Source organism: Bombus bifarius, unplaced genomic scaffold (assembly GCF_011952205.1).
Source record: "Bombus bifarius isolate JDL3187 unplaced genomic scaffold, Bbif_JDL3187 scf7180000008148, whole genome shotgun sequence".
NCBI classification, from domain to species: Eukaryota; Metazoa; Arthropoda; class Insecta; order Hymenoptera; family Apidae; genus Bombus; species Bombus bifarius.
This window is the reverse complement of record NW_022884475.1, coordinates 381,598-402,232: the sequence shown is the minus strand read 5'-3', so window position 1 is coordinate 402,232 and position 20,635 is coordinate 381,598. Positions and strand designations below refer to the sequence as shown.

The 20,635-nt window shown below is 36.2% G+C and overlaps 1 protein-coding gene across 11 annotated transcripts in view; it reads right to left on the bottom strand.

Moving 5' to 3' along the window:
* Nucleotides 1-20,635, bottom strand: part of LOC117208626 (papilin) — a 164,991-nt gene that overhangs the window by 14,710 nt on the left and 129,646 nt on the right. For 3 of the 11 annotated variants that reach the window (XM_033449874.1, XM_033449873.1, XM_033449884.1), the window contains exons 5-34: nucleotides 19,668-19,750; nucleotides 18,211-18,361; nucleotides 17,739-17,862; nucleotides 17,536-17,616; nucleotides 17,256-17,428; nucleotides 16,750-16,885; nucleotides 15,735-16,078; nucleotides 15,015-15,194; nucleotides 14,632-14,805; nucleotides 14,066-14,248; nucleotides 13,348-13,489; nucleotides 13,022-13,137; nucleotides 12,453-12,816; nucleotides 11,998-12,207; nucleotides 10,798-11,709; nucleotides 10,208-10,553; nucleotides 9,821-9,945; nucleotides 9,524-9,733; nucleotides 8,741-9,139; nucleotides 8,054-8,410; nucleotides 7,610-7,786; nucleotides 7,227-7,406; nucleotides 6,316-6,495; nucleotides 4,384-4,554; nucleotides 3,560-3,775; nucleotides 3,252-3,422; nucleotides 2,019-2,432; nucleotides 1,224-1,436; nucleotides 809-994; nucleotides 12-248 (exon numbers count right to left, since the gene is read on the bottom strand). In XM_033449874.1, coding sequence (XP_033305765.1) covers nucleotides 12-248; nucleotides 809-994; nucleotides 1,224-1,436; nucleotides 2,019-2,432; nucleotides 3,252-3,422; nucleotides 3,560-3,775; nucleotides 4,384-4,554; nucleotides 6,316-6,495; nucleotides 7,227-7,406; nucleotides 7,610-7,786; nucleotides 8,054-8,410; nucleotides 8,741-9,139; nucleotides 9,524-9,733; nucleotides 9,821-9,945; nucleotides 10,208-10,553; nucleotides 10,798-11,709; nucleotides 11,998-12,207; nucleotides 12,453-12,816; nucleotides 13,022-13,137; nucleotides 13,348-13,489; nucleotides 14,066-14,248; nucleotides 14,632-14,805; nucleotides 15,015-15,194; nucleotides 15,735-16,078; nucleotides 16,750-16,885; nucleotides 17,256-17,428; nucleotides 17,536-17,616; nucleotides 17,739-17,862; nucleotides 18,211-18,361; nucleotides 19,668-19,750 — 6,955 coding nt within the window. The remainder of the gene's footprint in view (nucleotides 1-11; nucleotides 249-808; nucleotides 995-1,223; nucleotides 1,437-2,018; nucleotides 2,433-3,251; nucleotides 3,423-3,559; nucleotides 3,776-4,383; nucleotides 4,555-6,315; nucleotides 6,496-7,226; nucleotides 7,407-7,609; nucleotides 7,787-8,053; nucleotides 8,411-8,740; nucleotides 9,140-9,523; nucleotides 9,734-9,820; nucleotides 9,946-10,207; nucleotides 10,554-10,797; nucleotides 11,710-11,997; nucleotides 12,208-12,452; nucleotides 12,817-13,021; nucleotides 13,138-13,347; nucleotides 13,490-14,065; nucleotides 14,249-14,631; nucleotides 14,806-15,014; nucleotides 15,195-15,734; nucleotides 16,079-16,749; nucleotides 16,886-17,255; nucleotides 17,429-17,535; nucleotides 17,617-17,738; nucleotides 17,863-18,210; nucleotides 18,362-19,667; nucleotides 19,751-20,635) is intronic. The other 8 variants (XM_033449876.1, XM_033449875.1, XM_033449881.1 and 5 more) reach the window with 8 other exon arrangements.

Genomic DNA, 20,635 nt, shown 5'->3' with positions numbered 1-20,635 from the left:
TTTCCAGTTACCTGATCTACAAACTCCTCTGTATTCGGTGCCATCCTCGGTACCAACCAGAGTAATAGCACATTTGGTGTCATCGGGACAAACCTGTGTCCTGCAAGGATCCACGCAACGACATCGTCCGCAATCCTGAGAATCTACGAACTCCTCTTTGCCGTAAGGACAACGAATCATATTGCATTCCTCGCGAGCTTCCGCACAAGGATCCTTTTTATTCTCTTCGGAGTCGATCTCGTTAGTAGCTATGAAAACACCCATTACAGTCACAGCAAAGAAAAATACAAACATTCTTACAATAGAAAGAAAAAAATATAAAAATGTATACAAAAAGTAATAATAAAAGAATAATAAAAAACATATTGCGGTGAAAGCAATATTACACAAATTTTGAAGCTTATAACTAGGAACAATAATAGCTGATAGGATAAACGGTTGAGAAATAAAAACTGTGGAAAAATAAGAAGCAGAGTTTTTCAGACAAACAGACAATGTCGCTTTATGACTCGGAAGGAATATTTTAAAGTAAAATGATTAAAATTAAACAGTTAAATTAAAATCCATTGCTTTGTAAAAGAGAAATAGAAAATGTGATTTATCGTGCTCTTCCCCTCCAGATAGAAAAAGGATGTTAGGGAAAGGTAACAACAAAGGATTTGTAACAACATTGATATAAAACATTAAGGCTACAATGTACAGTGATATACAATAATGAAAATGTGTTCACCATGTTCGAAGCTCAAAATATTAAACGTGTAACAAAAATATCGTTTAGATCGTTGGGGAACACCGTTCCTCGACTTACTCGACTTACTGGTAAGACAAGTGTTAATGCAAGACTCGAAAGTCTTGAATCTGTTACGATTTCCACCACATCCAGTATAAATGAACCCTCGACATGTTTGTTGTTCGTCGTCGAAATAGAATCGCTTGGTATAATCATGTCGACCCGAAGCACAAGATCCTGTGTCGACCGGTTCTTTGCAAATCGCTGGATCATCATTGTTCAAAATTATTGTTGTCGCGAGCTAATTTTATTCTCTCGAAAAGAAATTCCCGATTTCTTTTCAAAGATTTATTGATAGAAAATTATGAGAAATTCTTTTCGAGTAATATTCTTTCGAATTTCTTTCGCGTTTCGTTTAAAGATTTCGGAGATCGTTTACGTTGTTAGTAAGTTTGGGTGGAATTTTGCGTATCAAACGAGTGGAAGTACTTACACAAGCTTGAGAGGCTGGTACCGTTTCCAGGTGGCACGGGTTCTTCGTGATGAATGCAAATCGATTCACACTCTGCCATCGTGCTGAATCTATTCGCGTTGCCTTCACATCCGCCGTACAGAAATTCGCGACAAACGCGACTGACATAATCATAGTAGTATTTGGCGAAAGAGCCTCTACAAACGCCAGAATCCACTGGTAGATTACACATATCTGTAAAAAGAATTTTTTAATAAAGATTTAATAAAGTTGCACAACAGAGGAATCTTTCAAATTATTACTCAATTTCTTTGGAATACATATGATAATCTGTTGATTAGACAATAGAAAAATTAGACAATAATTCATGAATATATTTTAAATAGAATCAATATTTATTAATCTGTTTTATATAATCATTATATATCTATATAATATCACTGAATTTTATCTTACTAAATATCCTAAGAATAGTAAAAAGAATTATAAAACGATAATAAAACCGCTTAAAATGTCTAAAATCTCTAAAAATACAATTTTACCCCGAATCTTGTTTAGAATTTGGCTATAGTTATATCATAACTAATAACGTTGATAAATTGCTGTTAAATTAAGTTTCATTACGAAAGATTCAAATGTAGCTATATCTATAAATCCATTAAAATTTTGTCATCATCTTGATGTCTAGAATCGATTCTATGCATATATCTGTAGATATTTTTCCGATAAATTTTGTAATATCCTGTATATAGAGCTATAGTCCTACAAACCATGCTGCCTGAATAGTAATAAAAGTAATAAAATCACTACACATACCTTGACCATGGAATTTTCCGCAAAGACGTTCACACTGTTCTTCCGTCTGGAACCTATTCGCGTTTCCTTCACAGCCGCCATAGATAAACGCCTGACACAACTGATTGTGTGAATCATAGTAATAAGCGGTGATATCACCATTGCAAGAACCAGGATCGACAGTCTTGTAACAAATCGGATTCTTCGAGACAGTTTCAACTGATACAATAGGTACGACAGTAACATTTGCAGGTGTTTCTGTTTGAACATGTTTCTGACACTTCCTTTCACAGGATTCTTTATCCTGGAAACGATTCTTATTACCCTGGCAACCGCTATATTCGAATTCGTAGCAAGAATCTGATTGATGGTCGTAGTAGTGCTGTTTAACGACACCATTGCAGGGACCAATGACTTTGGGTAGAGTGCATGGATCTGAAGAAAGAAGTAAAAAGAAAAAAGTATGAGAAAGATACATAGTGTAACCATTAGAGCAATTAGTAGTAAGTATTATATTTAAAGTAATTATTTCTCCATTTTTCTCAAATTATAATTAAACGACTTGCAATTTGTAAAGTTTATTTTCAGAATTTCGTGTCTTTTGTTGTCAAACTTGTTACTATAGTGCAAGAGAATTTATTATAGTGATTATGGTAAATTTAATATTTATGGTAAATTTATTTACAGTGATTGAAACAAGAAAACGATGATTACTTAATTAGAGCTTAATGTAGTAATGTAATATAACTAAAACAACTAAAAGGATAATTCATAACTAATAACTCACAACAACTCGACAACTAATGGCTAACAACTCTCTCGCAACTAACTCGCAACTCGCCCCCAACTCGCTCGCAACTAACTCTCAACTAACGAACAATTAGACTAACTGACTTTCTCCACCAAGACATCCCTTTATCATCATAGTTTTCGTATTCCCACAACACGCACGCGTTCCGCAGTCGTCCATGACCGACGATGGTCACGTACGCCTTTCCAAGTAACTATTTTTCTAAAGAACATATTGATGAGCCACTTGGCCCGTTGGAATTTTCCCTCCCTTCTGGCCTATGAGTACTTCCACCTTCTATCTGCACTGTATTTCATCGGGTCTTTCTTGATTAATCTTTCCACGATACTGCATTATTAATTCTAATTTCATTTTCTATTTCAAAGTTTCACTAGTTAATAATATTGGTTGAATTGCGCAAGAGAAAGCGCAGTCACATATGTGTAATGTGTAATGATACAAACCTTGAACATCTCCACATCGATATTCGCACTCTTCGTGACTGTCGAAATTATTTCCATTGCTCTGGCAGCCGCTATACACAAATTGCTTGCAGACACCATCGCCGCTGTCGTAGAACCATTTGACGTGTTCTTCGGAGCATTGACCAGTATACTTCGAAAGGAAGCAGAAATCTGGAAAATTTTACGTATTAAACTTTAAATTCGCATTTTTATGTTTAATTCATGTAATCCCAATGTTCCATTTTATCTGCAAATATTGGGGTTGTATTAGACAAAATATCCGATATTTTAGCTACAAAAAATATTACCTGGTCTAAATCCGTCCTCTTCCGATGGTGTGATGGTGCTAGTGGTAGTTTGGCACCTGTTAAAGCAATCTTGTTCGGTAACAAAATTATTCTCGTTCCCGCCGCAACCACCATAGTAAAATTGTCTACATTGTTGTTCGTACGAATCGTAGTACCATCGTTGAGTATAATTGTGGCATTCTCCCAAAAGCGCGGGCAGGAGACAGGTGTCTTGTTCTGTGTTTGGACAAAGATAGCATAAGAAATCTGCCTTGTTTCAGCATATGATACCGAGAAGTAAAAAGCTCAATAAAATCCTTGGAAAATCACTAAAATATTATCCTGAATCTCGAATAATCGTCGGGAACAATTTCTTGAAAAATTCTGTAATAAATCTCTTTCGTTTTCCTTTCATTCGTTTTAAAGATTTATTGAACTTCTTTCCTCACATTTTGTAACAAATAAAGCAACATACAACGTATATAACTTAATTTATTGCAAATATATTTATGCGATGGACGTATATTAAGAATATATTTGTTTTTGCAAAAAACGCACATTCGAGTGTAATCCGTAAAACAATTTACGTGCATGCGGTACGGTTGACATCGAGAACAATTACACAAGAAAGGAACAATAACGGTAATACAGCGAAACTGACACGGAAAGCGTTAATTAAGTTGTAAGCGTTAGATTATTTTTTGTTAATTTATACTAAAAGGAATATGTTGAAAGATACTTTATAATTTAAAAGAACCTAAAGTTTAGACAAAACAGAGAAGAGATAGTTGTATGTTTAAGAAATATGATGAAAATAAGATGAATGTGATTAGACGAAGTCTTACCAATTTTAGTCGGGCAATCAGACTCGCATGCGTCCCTAGATTCGAAATTATTTTTATTCCCACCGCAACCGGTATAATAGAATGGCATGCACCGATTCTCCGACTGATCAAAGTACCATCGAGATTGCTTCTCGCCACAGTTACCTTCGGCTCGTGGCAGCAAGCAACTATCTGTTAATCGCATTAATTATTATATCATGCAATATTAGATTGTAGTATATTGTCGTTAACGATCTGCGGTCTTTTTTTCTAAATTAATGCACGATACAGAGTGCTAAAAAATATTAAAACAATGAAAAAAATGTACGTACACTTCAAGTAATAAGTAGTTCAAACTAGTAAATCAAAACTGAAGATAGAAATTAGTTAATTTTAATCACGTTTTAATGATTAAAGTTTTAATCAAGTAAAATTCAATTTTTACGAAACATTTAAACGCTTAAAATTTACAAAATACACATAATATGCAGCAATCTCCAAAATAAAATACGCATTATATTACTTAAAAAGTGGCATAAATCTTTAAATTCTTTAATATAATTCTTAAAGCATATTTAGTATCGTGTACAATTATTTCTACCATTATATATTTAATTTTATGTTTCACTATTTTGACAGATTAAATAAAGGTCATAATTATATAATTTATTGTAAGTCGTAAATTGTTGTGTTATTGCAACTATCTTACGACCTTTGAAATATAAGCATTATTTCGTGCAGCTACCAGTTCTATTTCTACATTTCACCATAAAAAATATCCCGTTTAAAATTTTTCCGTTAAATTCTCTTATCACAATCGACCAATTAAGAAATAAGACAAATAAAATCAGTGCGTTCATGAAAGAATAAGAAAAGCTCGATTATTTGAATTTTAAAGTCATACGAATTAACCAAATTAAATGACTTTCCTTCTTTCTTGTAATACCATCAATAAAAAATCACCGACGCGATCACTCATAAAATATTAATGAAAGGAAATCGCACTACTCCATTGAGAGAGCTCGTTCGAAGCCAGACAAAAGCTATCGAACGATCGATCTCGAGACGAGAACCGCTTTGCGGAGGACATAATACGACAAAATCAAGTTCCATTGATTGGATTGACTCGTAGAACGCTACGACAGCTTGATATCGCGTGCAACTTAAATGGAAAGGGTGCTTTTAAGTGCATACTGTGCTTTGATAAAAGGCAATGCTTCATATAATCGATTACGATCAATAGTTAGGCAGAAGAAATAGAAATTTGTAAAACCAAGATATTCAAATTACAATCAACACTTTTCTCGTTAACCCCTTGACATCAGTCACTTTGAAGAAAATACTTTACATGGAATGAAACCTGGCGAGAGATAATAATTTTCACGACTATTTCTCGGAAGCTGTCATGGATGAAATTTCATCCCATGCGAATTTTAGCGTTAGTTAAAACCCTGTTATATCTTTTAGGCATATTCGATACAATCGAATTTTTCTAACGTTAAAATGAAAATATTCTTATTGATACACGTTATCCCGCGATTTAATTTCGTTTTAAATATCTTCTTGAAATAATACAAATCCTTTTCGTTGCTGAAATAAACATTCGATGATCACAGCAGAGTTAACATTAGTTGTCAAAGGGTTAATCGTGTTTTGTGCCAACAAATAGAGACAACGACAAACGAACCATCACCAACGACAACATCGAGAGTAATTTCTCAATTATCCAATATTAAACCATTCCTCAAATATCAATGAACGAGAAACGACTCTCTTTCTGAATATTGCTAGCGATACTGTTATACAAGAAGCAGATAAGCTTGTTCCTTTGATCTCCCCGTTTTCTCTTTTCTCTGCTATCCTTTTTATTTGATCACTTTCTTTTTCTTGGATTCTTTTCCCTTTTTTTTCTTTTTTTCTTTATGATTGTTTCTTTTTTGCTTTTTCTGATACCTTTTACGGGGCAGCGCTGCTCACAGGCAGCACGTGTAAGGAATCTATTGGCATTGCCTTTACAACCGCCGTAAACAAATTGGCTACACATCTGACGCACGGTGTCATAATACCAGCGTAACACAGAGCCCGGACAAGGGCCCGGATCTTTCTTCAGGCGGCACACGTCCGTCAGTTTTACTGGAAATATGTATTTTTACGGATTACTCATAGAGCTTTGATATATTTGACGATGGTCGGTGCCAATTTGGTGCTTTTATGTGACATGTGGTGCCTGAATGTTTGCTGAGATCGTGTTTGATGTTTGGTTGAAAATGTAGATTCGGATTGTTGGCGTGATATTTTCAGACGAATACTAAGTCGCCAGAATTGTAGTACAATAGAAAATCGTAGTTCATATCCATTTAATATATCCGAATGTATTTCGTTGTATTGTATTGTGGAATTTGAACGAACTATCTGGCGATTTAGTTTCAATTATTCTTCTCAATTTCTCCGATTGACCGCAGCTTGAAAATTGACTACCAATCAAAAAATTCTGTTCACAGTATGTAATAAAAAATAATCTCGCGTGAATTATCTCGTCTAAATAAATTACTATTAAATAAATTAATAATAAATCTTTCCACTCCCATTGCTAGCTGTACTTCTGTTCCCTTCACGTTCGTCAGAAAACAACTGTAAAAAAGATCGCTCAAAAAATGAAAATCAAAAACAATTGTCAAAAAGGTTGCCATACGAAATATACGTTCTTCGATTCGTTCTACAAGCAAAACAATAGATAAAAATCTGAAACACTTTCAAACGAATCTGGTAGGAAAGAATATCTAATATGAAAAATGGGTTCAGGCAGTAGAACGAGCATGATACGTGCGAATGTCGAATCAAGAGAATTGTGCTGGAGAACGTACCTCGTGTCCTCCCTGGTTGCAAGCATTGTTGGTGGCATGCGATTTCCGTCGCGAAGTTGTTATCATTTCCTTTGCATCCACCGTAGCGGAATTGCTCGCAGGCTTGCGATTCTGCGTTGAAATACCATTTAGTGAAGTTGCCTTCGCAGGGACCTGGCTCTTTCGACTGTTCGCACGGATCTTCATAAGTAACAAAATGCAAGAGAGCATATTAGCAATGAAGTAGCAGTATATAAAACATAAACTTAACTTTTACTTTTTGGAATTACAGAAATTGTAAATTGAAAATATTTATTATCATATTAAAATAATGATTTGTCGTAAATGTTGTCAAACATTGGTAAAAACGAGAAAGGAATTTTAATAAGAATTGGTGAAGTTACCCAAATCATCGGGAGTGACACAAAGCTCTTCACATTCTTCTTTCGTTTTAAATTTATTCGCGTTTCCGAGACAACCGCCATAGACAAATTGACCACACTGTTTCCTTCCAGAGTCGTAATACCAAGTAGGGAAGTAACCCTCGCAGGGCCCAGAGATTTTTGGCAGGTTACATGAATCTGCGAAATGTTTTGACTTCTAATATCTCGGATATAATTAAAATATGCAATGTTTAAAACTATAAGAAAAATTTAACTTGTACGCATAAACGTTGCAAATATTGCGCAAATATTATAATGTCACAATTATTACAGAGAAGGTGCATATGTTTTCTAATAAAAAACTAATTCCCTAAAAATATATCATTTTTAAATTTTTCTTAAATATCCAATTGTATTTCAACGTTTTAAATGAATTTGAATTTTTTTTTGTTTTATGTACTTTACCTTTTCCTTTGGGCTGCACACACACTTGCTTACATTCTTCTTGCGTCTTGAATCGATTCTCGTTGCCCTCGCAACCTCCATACCAGAACCGCGAGCAACCACCATACTCCGTGTCGAAGTACCATTTGACGGTGAAGTCCCGACATGGTCCTCTATCTTTCTCCAAAGCACACGCTGCCCCAGGAGTAGATGGAACAGACAGACAGCCCTCGAAGTTTTCTCCTTGAGCTTCTTCCACCCCATCGGGACAACATCCATACTTCGAGGTGTCACAAGTGCATCCAGCGAAGTTTGGACCCTTTGCTGGAGTTCTTCCATCCGAGCAGCACTTGAATTCTGTATTCTCACAACCGCAGCCTGCAAGAAACGATGCGGTACTGAGTACATTTTGAAGTTATGTTTCTCCACAATATGAAGTGAATTAGAATTAATTTGTATAAGGAAGAAAGATAAAGATTATAGATTTGTCTATTTCTGGTTCCATTTACATCTGTATTTCTATTTCTATGTATTTTTATGCTTTGATTATTAATAAGGATCTTTTCGCAAGGAAAATTCTAATATTAATAATTAATAGTAATAATTAAGTTAAGGCAGATATGAGTAAATAAGAATTTTAAACTTCCCTTTACCACGCTACTATATGTATATCAGAATTAACATGATTTCAGTTTTTGGCCTAATTACCTTGTCCATGAGGTCCTTTAGCGATGGTGACACCATCAGGGCAGCAACCAAATTGATACGTATAACACGGACAGCCCTCGTAATTTGGTCCTGTGGCCGGGGTGAAGCGGTTAGGACAGCAACCATTAGCTGTATACTTGCAACCGCAGCCCTCGTTGTTTGGACCACGAGCAGCGGTGCTGTTATCTGGACAGCATCCGAATCTCGAGTATTGACAGCCACAACCGTAGAAATCTGGACCGCGAGCTGGAAGTATGTTGTCTGGACAGCACTTGAACGGTGTCGACAGACAACAACCCTCTCTGTTTGGACCATGAGCAGGAGTGCTACCGTCATCGCAACAGCCATAAGTACTGTTTTCGCAGGGCATGTGACAGCCATAGTTGTTGGGACCCAGGGCTACATGTGATGTGTATTAGCTGGTAATTATCTTAGAAAATTGGAAGACTGGAATTCTTTTTATATTTAATTTACTCTGATATATCACCAGCCTATTTTTAGAAAATTAGCGTGGTAGGATTCTTGTTTCTTGTTTTCTTTTTAGTTTATTTGAATACAATATTAGATGTTTTAGAAAATTGACATAACGGAACTTTTAGAAGAATTTATCTTGGAATAGAAATATTGAAGATGGCGTAATATGTGGGAATTGGAATTAAGTACTTTTACAGATAATAGAGCAAACCTAATAGAATCATTTGAATTTGTAAAAGTTTGACTAGAGAACTACAGAAATTTTCGAAAATGTATATTTTGAGATTTTTATATAATTATGCAACATACCTGGTGAGACGCCATCAGGACAACATCCAAAGTACGATATAGTGCAGTTCTCTGCATTTATAACACCGCATCCTGCGAAGTTTGTGCCAGTAGCAGTCGAAATACCATTCGGACAACATCCGTAGGTGGTATTTGCGCAATCTTCCTGTACTGTAGTTGTTTCATACTCTTCTGTGAGAGGTGTGACAGAAGTAATTTCCTCTTCGCAACCTGTAGTCATTATATTAACCAAACATCTCAGTATGATTAATAACATTTAAGGATTTTTAAATATACGCAGTAAAAATTACAATGTACCTTCTTCATTTGGTCCAGAAGCGGGCTTAATTCCATCAGGACAGCAACCAAATTCAGTGACATTGCAGCATCCGATATTATTCTTTCCGCTAGCTGGAGTCTCGTTATCCGGACAACATCCAAATCTGAAATATTTATTTAATATCATTAACAAATATCTAAAAATTAAATAAATATAATATATATTAAATATCGTACTAATTATTGCAACAGAATTTCTCATATCAGTATATTAAACATTAAATATTATTCTTATGGCGCTTAAAACATTATGTAGATTCTACTTACTGTTTCTCTTATCAATGTGTTTAAAATATTAATAAAACCTATTTTCTGGAATATTGTAAAACATAATAACTATCGCGATATTTAAAATATTATGCTAACTCTGTTTCGCTGCAAGGTTTCTTGCATCCTTCGAAGTCGTTGCCCTCAGCAGCGATAATTCCATCAGGGCAACAACCGAACAACGTTTCCTCGCAGTGTGATTCGGGGCAACCTTGGTTCTCCGGACCAGTGGCTGCAGACACTCCATCCGAACAACAACCGTATTTAGTGTCGTTGCAAGTCTGTACCGTGGGACATCCTTGGCCAAACGGTCCTTCAGCCTTAGTAATTCCATCGTAACAGCAACCGAAGGGCGAGGCCTTACAGGTCTTCTTCCTCAGCACTTTGCACACGCGATGCTTGCGCGTGGTTTCTTCTGGGCCAATGGTCGTCCAGAATCCGAATACTGAAAGAGAAAATTCATCCTCGTGTATTATTTAACGTTATTTTGTTAACCGTTTATTATTTAGATAATAAAATTAATATTCTAAAATAAAATTGGTCAATGTTTTTATAATTTTTATTGTATGTACTTTTATTAATACATTTTCATTTTATGAAAGTTTCTTTTATCTACCTAATCCATCTCATCGAATCTTTTAATTTACACTAATTAATACAAAACATATCAATGAACTAAATGTACTTACGTCTGTCTATCTTCTCAGTTACTTCCGATTTTGCTTCCTCAGTGATCGGTGTCAATCCAGAAACAGTAGTATCAGTTACGCCAGACACAGTGGTTTCACCGCTCTCAGTGGTTGCACCAGACTCTGTAGTTTCTCCTGATTCGGTCGTGGCGCCAGATTCGGTGGTTTCGCCGGAAACTGTCGTTTGTTCTGTCATTGTTTTGCCAGGTTCTGTAGTCATACCAGATTCTGTTGTCATGCCAGATTCGGTAGTTTCTGTCGGACCAGATTCCGTGATTTCGGTAGTTGCTCCAGATTCTGTTGATTCTGTCGTGGCTCCAGATTCTGTCGTGGCTCCAGATTCTATGGTGGTTCCAGACTCTGTTGTAGCTCCAGATTCTGTCGTGGCTCCAGATTCTGTCGTGGCTCCAGATTCTGTCGTAGCTCCAGATTCTATCGTGGTTCCAGATTCTGTCGTGGCTCCAGATTCTATCGTGGTTCCAGATTCTGTTGTGGCTCCGGATTCTGTTGTAGCTCCAGATTCTGTCGTGGCTCCAGATTCTGTTGATTCAGTGACTTCCGTAGCTCCAGATTCTGTTGATTCGGTGATTTCCGTTGCTGCAGATTCTGTCGTAGCTCCAGGTTCTGTCGTAGCTCCAGGTTCTGTCGTAGCTGCAGATTCTGCCGTAGCTCCAGATTCTGTCGTAGCTCCAGGCTCTGTCGTAGCTCCATATTCTGTTGACTCAGTGATTTCTATTGGCGTACTTTCTGTCATTACACCAGATTCTGTAGTTTCTTCTGTAGCTCCTGATTCCGTAGACATCGTTGGTTCTGTTGATCCTGATTCGGTACTTTCTTCGGTGGCACCTGATTCTGTTGTTTCTCCAGTCACACCCGTTTCTTCTACTTCTGATGTTGTTTCAAACGTAACTGCTGATATATAAAATTAATAATTAACAGCAACAATACTTAGTTAGTTCGGAGTTCAGAATGAGAGGCAAAACTTTTAGAAAGAAAAAAGTAGAAGCCTTTATGTGAAGAATTTGTAGTGTACTTTATCATGTAGATCAAAAGTCATCGTATAATTAAATTGCACTTGTACCATTAACATATAATTAATTGTTAATATAATTGCGTTGTTATTTAGTATTTCAAAATATTTAATTGATGGTGTTTCTAACGTAACATTTCTGTTTATACAATAATGGAATTACGATTTACCAGATTCCTCGGTAGGGGTCATTTCTGTTGAAATGGTCTGCTCAGTAACCGTGCTTTCGGTTTCCGACGAAGACGTGGTTGGGCCCGATTCAGTGGATTCCGTGGCCTCGGTTGGTCCACTCTCAGTGCCCTCCAGCATTTCGGTAGTCTCGTCGCTCGATCCAGTTGTTGTTTCTTCAGTTTCGCCAGACTCAGTTGTCATATCTGTTTCTGAATTATTTTGTGATATTTTTCAAACAATGTAATTATTCAATAAGATAATTTCACAATACAATTTGTTGTCAATACATTAAATTTATACCCCAATTAAGGCCAAAAGACTAGAACTTACTATATTATCGGGTTAAAAAGGAAATGTCTTCAAATATTATTTTTTCGGAATACAGATAGACATTTCAATTAAGCAATTTCTTTACCACGCTACAATTCTTAAGAATGAAATCACATCAACTCACCATCAGACTCAGTCATCGATTCAACTGTCGATTCGTCAGTAGAATCCATGGTGGATTCGATCTCTTCGGTCACGCCGATTTCCGTTATTCCAAATTCCGTTGCAAACAGTTCACCATCTTCGGTAACCTCGTTGGTTCCACTGCCTTCGAACGTCGATTCAAACCCTGATGTGTATGTGTATATATCCGTGAAATCTGTCCCACTTCCTTCACCCATTTCCATTTCTCCAGGAGATATGTCGCCCCTGGTATATCCGGCATCCCCTTGCATTTTATCATATATGTCGCTTCCGGTAGTATCACTCGTATCTGGCGAGCTCAGAGGAGTTGCTTCCGTAAGATCTAACATTTTACTAGATTTATCCTAAATCAATAGGTAAAATTACATTTTTATGTAAATCGGGAAAATCATAAAAGTAAATTGAGAAAATAAATTTTAATAACACCTGTACTAATAGAAAAATGATAAATTAACATCACATTCATAGGAAAATGAGATATAAATGTAACGATGGATGAAGAAGCTGTGAAACTAAGTATTTGATTAACTACGACCAAATTTCACTTACGCTAGGTATCAAGTTTGAAGAGACAGTCACGAAGTTTTCATCCTCGTACACTTCGCACTCTTCGTCCTCTTCAGTGAGATCTGGGATTTTCTCTGGTTGCATTGGTATCACCTCGTCTGAAAACAAGATTTTGATTAACTAAATTATCCTTGATTATTGTTTATTTCTGGAGAGAAACGACACTTACATTAAGAACACTGAATACATAAATTAATATAATTAAATTAGTTTAGGTGACTTATTAAAACACTAGAAAACCTGATTTTTTAATTGCAGCATGAATCAATTTTCAACTTTTCTAGACTTCTCCCAGATTTAGGACGTACCTTCCTCGCAAGCTTGGTTGTTGCAATTTTCCATGGAGAATATGATCGTATTAGAGTCGCAGTTGTTCATTATGACCGTCATGTTGGCTTTCATGCAAATCACCTTGCGATTCATCGTGCCACCACCACACGGTTTCGAGCACTGGAACACGGTAAGGTGATTAATGGAAGAAATTTGAGGCGGACGCTTCTTGTTAGGTTCGCTACAAAGCCGTCGAAGATATTGAATTTCTTCGGCGACCGAGGGAATAGGACACGATGTATTTCTCGCGGATATTTCACGTCGCTAACGAGATTTTCGAAAAAAAAAATCAGCCTCTACACTTGTTGTCAACGATTCCGTTTGTTCAAGGAGAAATTGAAGAAGACTAGATGGCTAGATGAAGCATTATGAAATTATTTGAAAGAAACTTCGTTTCTCGAGTTATCCGTGTCAATGGTATTTACTTAACATTAGAACACCATTTTTTGGTTATACTTGCATTTGTCTCTATCGTTATTTTGTTATACATCTGTTCTCTTATATTTATTATTCATCTTAATAATAATCCTTTTATTCGTTACTTTTTTTTTTAAATAAATTTTCTCATCTTTGATATACGAAATTATTCTTGAAACTACATACTTAAAATGAATGGTCTTCGTCAGAATCGTTGAGAAAAGTTGAAGAGGAGAAAACCTAGGGAATAGTCAAGATTATTTCAAATATATACATTACCTTGCTCCACGGACCAGCGAACCATTCACCTTTGCACTCTTCCTTGGCGGTGCAGCTCTTCGTCTCGTTGAATTTCTTGTCTGCGTCGCACTTCTCGTCTGGCACTTTCTTCACCGTTTCATCATCAAACGTGCCACAGAACACCTTGCGTGTCTGTACACCTGACCCACATTTCGCTGAACACTATAGGATCAAAATAATTGTGTGTCAAGTGTGACTTGAATAATGAATTTTGTTGATTTTGTGCCATTATATACATCCTTTATGTTAAACTAACATCAAAGGGTGTATTAACCCTCTCGAGGCGGACTTTTATTTTAATAACGAACGCAATAATATGTATAACAGTACAAACTATAATCCTTTTAAATTTGAAAAAAGTATCGGATTAAACGTTATTTTTAAAGTTCATTTTGTTTCATTTTCGTAATAGGACGTTCTAGACTTGTAGAAGTTGTAAATGTCTAGAAAATGAAGAATAATTGCAGTTCCAATTCTTCAAGAAATAAATTTAATGTCGCTATATAATTTGAAAAGCTTTCCAAGAAGAAATGTAATTGACTTACATCGCTCCATTGAGAGGCGAACCAGAGGAATTCGCAATCCTTTTCAGCTTCGCAATCTCGCGTCAATTCCGGCTTCTTTTCAGCGTCGCATTTTTCGTCCGGATAAACGGTCCCATCTTGAGTAGCGCAGTACGTGGTCCTAGTCTCTTCAGTCAGACCACATTTGTCGTCGCACTAAACGAAAAGTGACCAGAGTCAGGTGATAATCGCAAAGAACGTCCGTGACACGAAAAGAAATGGGACACATTTCATTTGTACGTGGCTTTTGTAATATTGCTTGCCAAAAATATTTCTATGAGAAGCTTCTACTTTTTCGCGGGGAATATTTTTAATGGAACGCGGTGATCTTCGGGTGGGTATCGCGTGAAAAATTACGAGCTTACTCCACTCCAATCCGACGTGACCCAGTCGAGGCCGGCGCAAGGTCTCAATTCGCAAGGTTTCTCAGATTTGGGAACCTCTCCCTCGCAGGCCTGATCCTTCAGCAGTTGAATCTTTCCGTTCACCTTCATGTAACACGTCACTTTTCTCGTTTGCTTCCCCGGACCGCATAAATGATCACACTGTCCAAAAGATAACAAAGATTTTTATAGAATTCTAATTAATAGTTTCATTGTTTAATAAGTTGCCTAAAAATATATTAGCAAAGTGATATAAATATATGCTAAACAACCACACTGTCTGATAACAGAGAATAAACACATTTATAGAGTTATACTATAATTGATACTTTCAGTGATTGACAAGTTACAGAAAAAATGTATTGGGTGCGGAAATTGATTTGGTGTCTGGATTTAAATAATTTCTTCTTTAATTTCATATATTTGTTCGTCTTTTGAAGAATTTTGAAGAAGTATTATAACAATGTCGCAAGATTTACAATCTTTTAATTAAAAATATAAAAGTAGAAAAGCAGGCATGATATATAAAGATATACGAAATAACATTATAAAAACGCTATGAAGTTAACTAGGTGAAACAAATCTCTGATTAGGCTCCATTCTTTTCATTGCATTCATAAAAACACGACTTTCTTTCAATTTCGCCATTTAGTGAACATTGAAAAGATCAAGTTGGAAAAATAAGACGTAAGTTATTCGTACCGGTTTCCAGGGTCCAACGTGAAATTGTGGGCACGTCACGTTCTTGTTACACTCCTGTTTGGTCGGTCCTTTTGGTCCCACCTTCTCCAGACACTGACTATCGTCCACCACCGTAGGGATTCCACCAGAGATGACCTGTTCGCATTTGATCCCTCTGCTCTGCTCACCTCCTTCGCCGCAATGCTTGCTACAAGGACCCCACTCGCCCTCCACCCACACAGGTGGACATGGATCCACGTTACAGGCGTCGGTTGTATCTGGTTCCATCTGTGGATCGCAAAGGCTCTCATCCACCGGTTGCCTGTCCCTTCTTCGTACGCAGGCCACTCGTCTCGATTGATAACCTTCGAAAGAGAATTATTCAACATGAATATTTATAAAGCAGTCATTGACCTATAGAGATTTGTAAACATTTTTTACTAAATTTTTAAAATATGTTATTATTTGGGAAATTATTTTATTAATACTATGTTCCTTATTGCAATTGTACGCTGTATTCTTTTAATGAATATTGATTTTTCAATAACTGAAACCTAATAATTACCGTATTATTGATTTTATGAATAAAATATGAAGGTATTAACGTTGTCAATATGCGTATAATAAGTGAGACGATACAATATAAAAGTAATCTAACAATTTAAGAAAATAATGTATCTGTAATTCATAATTTGCCTTCTAAGTAAATAAATTACGATAAATGATACTTCGAAACTAGAAAGCAAGAACTGCTTTTATAGTTAGCGAAAATACAACAACTTTCACCTTTGGCGATCTACTGATTCGATAATTCAATATGCGATGAACACAGAATGATCTGTTTCAGGTAGGTTAAATGAAAAGCATATTAATTAATAAACGTTCATCAAACGCTGAGTATCCGTCCGTTCGTAAATTACTCTATCAAATTTAGAACCGATGGAAACGCGTTCGGTACGCTAGCCGGACGGGCTATCCGGTTATTGATTACATTCACCGTGTATTTAGGTAACGGTATTAATTTTGGAAATATTACCTCCGCCACAAGTCGCACTGCAGCTGGAAAATTCATCGGTTATCCATGTGTAGCTATCCGCATCATTTTGCTGCGAGATTCTCTTCGGTACGCTATACTCGTAATGCACGCCGACATTGTGGTCTTGATACAAAAGCTGTCGAAATCAATTCGGCAAATTATTCTTTCTCTTATCCGATATAATGTAGTATACCCATCTACTTATTCGATTGATCATTTCTTAACAGTATTTTACATCGATTATTATATTATTATATTACATCTACTATTATTATATTGCATCGATTATTTTTAGTACAAAAGAAATTATGCTCGATGAAACATTGTAGTCGTATTTCATCAAATTAGCTTCATAAACCAAAAGTGGAAAGAGAAATAAAAAAAATTATGGACAAGGCTCCATTTCACTATTTAGCGATTTCACTTATTTTATTGGGAAGAATTTGCACTTTTTTTTAACTGGATGACGTTGTAATTTGCTATTTAAGAGCGATGCAGCCACTCACCACCACGTAAATTGGTTCACTCGTCGGCCCTAAGGCGGTAATGGTATCGGGTGCCGAGAAACCTTGCGGATCTCTCGAATAATGGAATATGGTCCCGGCAAATTTTAAGCTTCGTGGAAAATCTATCCTCCAGTTTCCATTTAGATAATAATTGCCTGAAGTGTTTCTAATAGCTGCCGGTATAAAATGTATTAAAACATCAACAACGACAGGAGTTTCATCAACGCCTTATTGGATAATCATAAATGGTAATCACTTATACTTAAGATATTTCACTTACCTAGATAATTGTTCGACGGTTTGATTTCTTTTATTATCACGTTTGTTGCAGCCTGCGGGATTAGTATAATATCGATGTATCCTAAAGAAAATTTAATAAAATTGGTAATCTTACGATAAAGTTTGTTTCAGTATGATGAATCGTGTTTCATTTACCAATCGTATCGTACAATAATATTAAAAATATAAAATTTCTCAGCTTACCCACTTGAAGATCGTCGGTATCGAATAAACCGGAAACGGTGTTACAGTTGGACCCATCACCACCGCATTCCCTGCATGCATCCTCCTTCACGTCGCTTCCAAGCATCATGTCACATCCGACGTGCTGACAATCAAACAGAAATTACGTGCCGGTACAGTAATGTTCCTCGCTAAAATTCCAATGGAGTTGTTTTGCCTAAATTCAAATGCTCCCCAACAACAAACCCATTCTACAATATTCAGTATTTAGAACTCAGCGTAACCTGAACCTGACAGAAATAGTACTTAAATAGATACAGCGAGAGTAAACGAGAAATATTATTTCCCTTTCTTGTTCTCGCTAAATCTACTCTTTTTCATGAGCTTTCGTCGTTCATTCGATTGTCTCCCACAGACAAAACAACTCGACGTGCACGAACGGAAACGAATTCGCGTTGGTCCCGCTGCAGTGAATCGAGGATCGTTAACTCACCATGCATTTGCCTCCGACACAGACGTCGTTCTTCTCGATCTCGCATGGCGTCCCGTCGATCACCATCTGTTTGTGCCTGTAGAAGAAACGCTCGCCGCGCGGCATGCAATTCAATTCGCACTTGTTCGGCCCGCCGGTGTACGGAATCCAACTGCGAACGATTTTGCGCGATTAGTCTCGCCGTGGGCCGTTTTATGGCGCGGAAATCTGGCGATCGTCATCGATCTTCTCGATAACTAGCTGTTCTCCTTTCTGAAGGTGCTAGCAGTTTTTTGAGTCACGATTAGGTACTGAGTTTTTACTTCTTTTGTTTTATTTTTATTTTATTTCATTTTTTAAAGATCTTCGTCTATCGACCAAAAATGTGTGTGTAGAATCTTAAAATTAAAAGATAATAGAGAATCAATTTTAAGTTATGATTCTCTTGCTCGATCACCTTTTATCGTGTTTGGAATAAATATAAACACATGACATCAGCGATCAATCTCGTTTCAAAGTATTATTGTTTAAGAAGATCGGTCACCTTCAACTGTTTAAATGGATCTATATACATATTTATTGCGTCTGCTTTCTTGGCCGCTATAAAATTAATATGAGTCGTATAACTCGTAACAAAAAACGTGCACCGGCTCTGTAATGAATACTGACGTTAAGTGCAAAACAAGGCTATATAGTTCTACTAGGTCAATTCTAAATTCGTATTCTAAATTGAGCACTATAATGGAGGTTCGAATTTATTACTATTTTCGTACTCGATGAGAGATCTGAAACTTTTGATAAAATAAATGAAGGTTTCACAGGAGAAGAACATGATAAGTATATTTTCGTTGAGTTTCGAATTTTAAGACTTCTTTATAACTAAACTTGTTATTAAGATAGGCAATATTCCAATATTATAACGACATTTAGCTTTAAAACTAAATAAAAGAACAATTTTAAGAACATAGAATTCACTCGTAAAGTATTGAACTTTAAAAGTACTTCCTTGTGTAAGGCAGAAAATTGATTTATCGTGTTCTCTTTCCCCGTAGCCTTGAAATATAATAGGATTATGGATTGTAGAAACCAAAAATTGAAACCCACAAAAAACAGAAAAAAATGAAAACATGTTACAATAAAAATATTTCAATAGATACTGTCAAAATATTTCTCTATCAAGAAAAAGTGCTTTTTTACAAACAGTTCGGGGTTTGAGCATGTATGTAGCGTGACGTGAAATTCGAGCGTGAAACCTCGCATTGAACGCGAATTTAAACGAGCATGGATTTCAACTTCGGACGACCATTAGATTTTGTCGGAGATTCGCAAAAAGTCCGCGACCTTTTCTTGTCGAAAATGACGTCGACAATAAATCACTTTCGCCGTGTATCCAGAAACTTTATCGGGATTCCACGACTATTTTGAGCGAATGTACTGACAAAATGGATCACAGGCAACTCGCGGTTTGCGATACTCACTCATAGTGAATTCCTTCGAACGGAACGTTGTTGAATTCGGCGCACTGCTCTGCTCGGAAGTCCTTCGGTTCACCGGGACATTCCTGAATAAAGAAACAAAGAACACTGCATTAATAAGTTGCGCGAAATTCCTTCCTAAACGTGCGAATTATTTTGATTTATTCAGAAACTTTAAACGAATAATTTATAAGTAGACAAGGAATTAAATGCACATTCGTATTATTATTGTTGAGAATGGAGGAAAGATATACTAGTATATAATTTTGTTGGTCTTATGATTTTAATGTTATTTAGTGATTAGAAAACTTAGGTGTATTTAAGTATGACATAGTTGAAAAAAGAAATAATGCATTCGATCTAGAAATATAAGCATTTCAGCGATAGATGACAGATCCATGAAGTTTTGTGAAAAGATTAATCAAAAACCTTTTTCGTATACGAAGTGGAATAATCAATATTTTTGATGTAAACATTTTTCGAGAGAACTCCACATTCAAATTAAATAAAAAAGTTTTGGTAATATGTGAATGGTTGACAAGGTAATGGATTCTAAAATTGCTCTCATATGAAAAACAACATTTTACGCTCTTCAATTGCATCTATTAAAAAGAAAGATGAAAAAAAACCCGTGCCAAAAATGATTCATCGAATGGTCATTCATTGCTGCATCATTCACAAATATAATTTGCTAAATCCCCACATCTGAAACCTGTACTCTAGATTTAGTCACCCTCTTGTTTTCGTCATATACCGTGACCAGGCACGTTTTCTAATCTTCGTCGTTGCTATACGCACACGCACATTTCTTCGCGAAGGGTCCGCCCCCGTTGGGTTACAATATTTATTTCCATGTTTCACAAGATCGTGTGGGGCAAACTGCAATTTTATTATTTCGTAGGCAACAAAGCAGAAAAAGAAAAGCACATGAACGCACGTTACTCGTAATCGTAACTGTGAGCTTTTCGTGT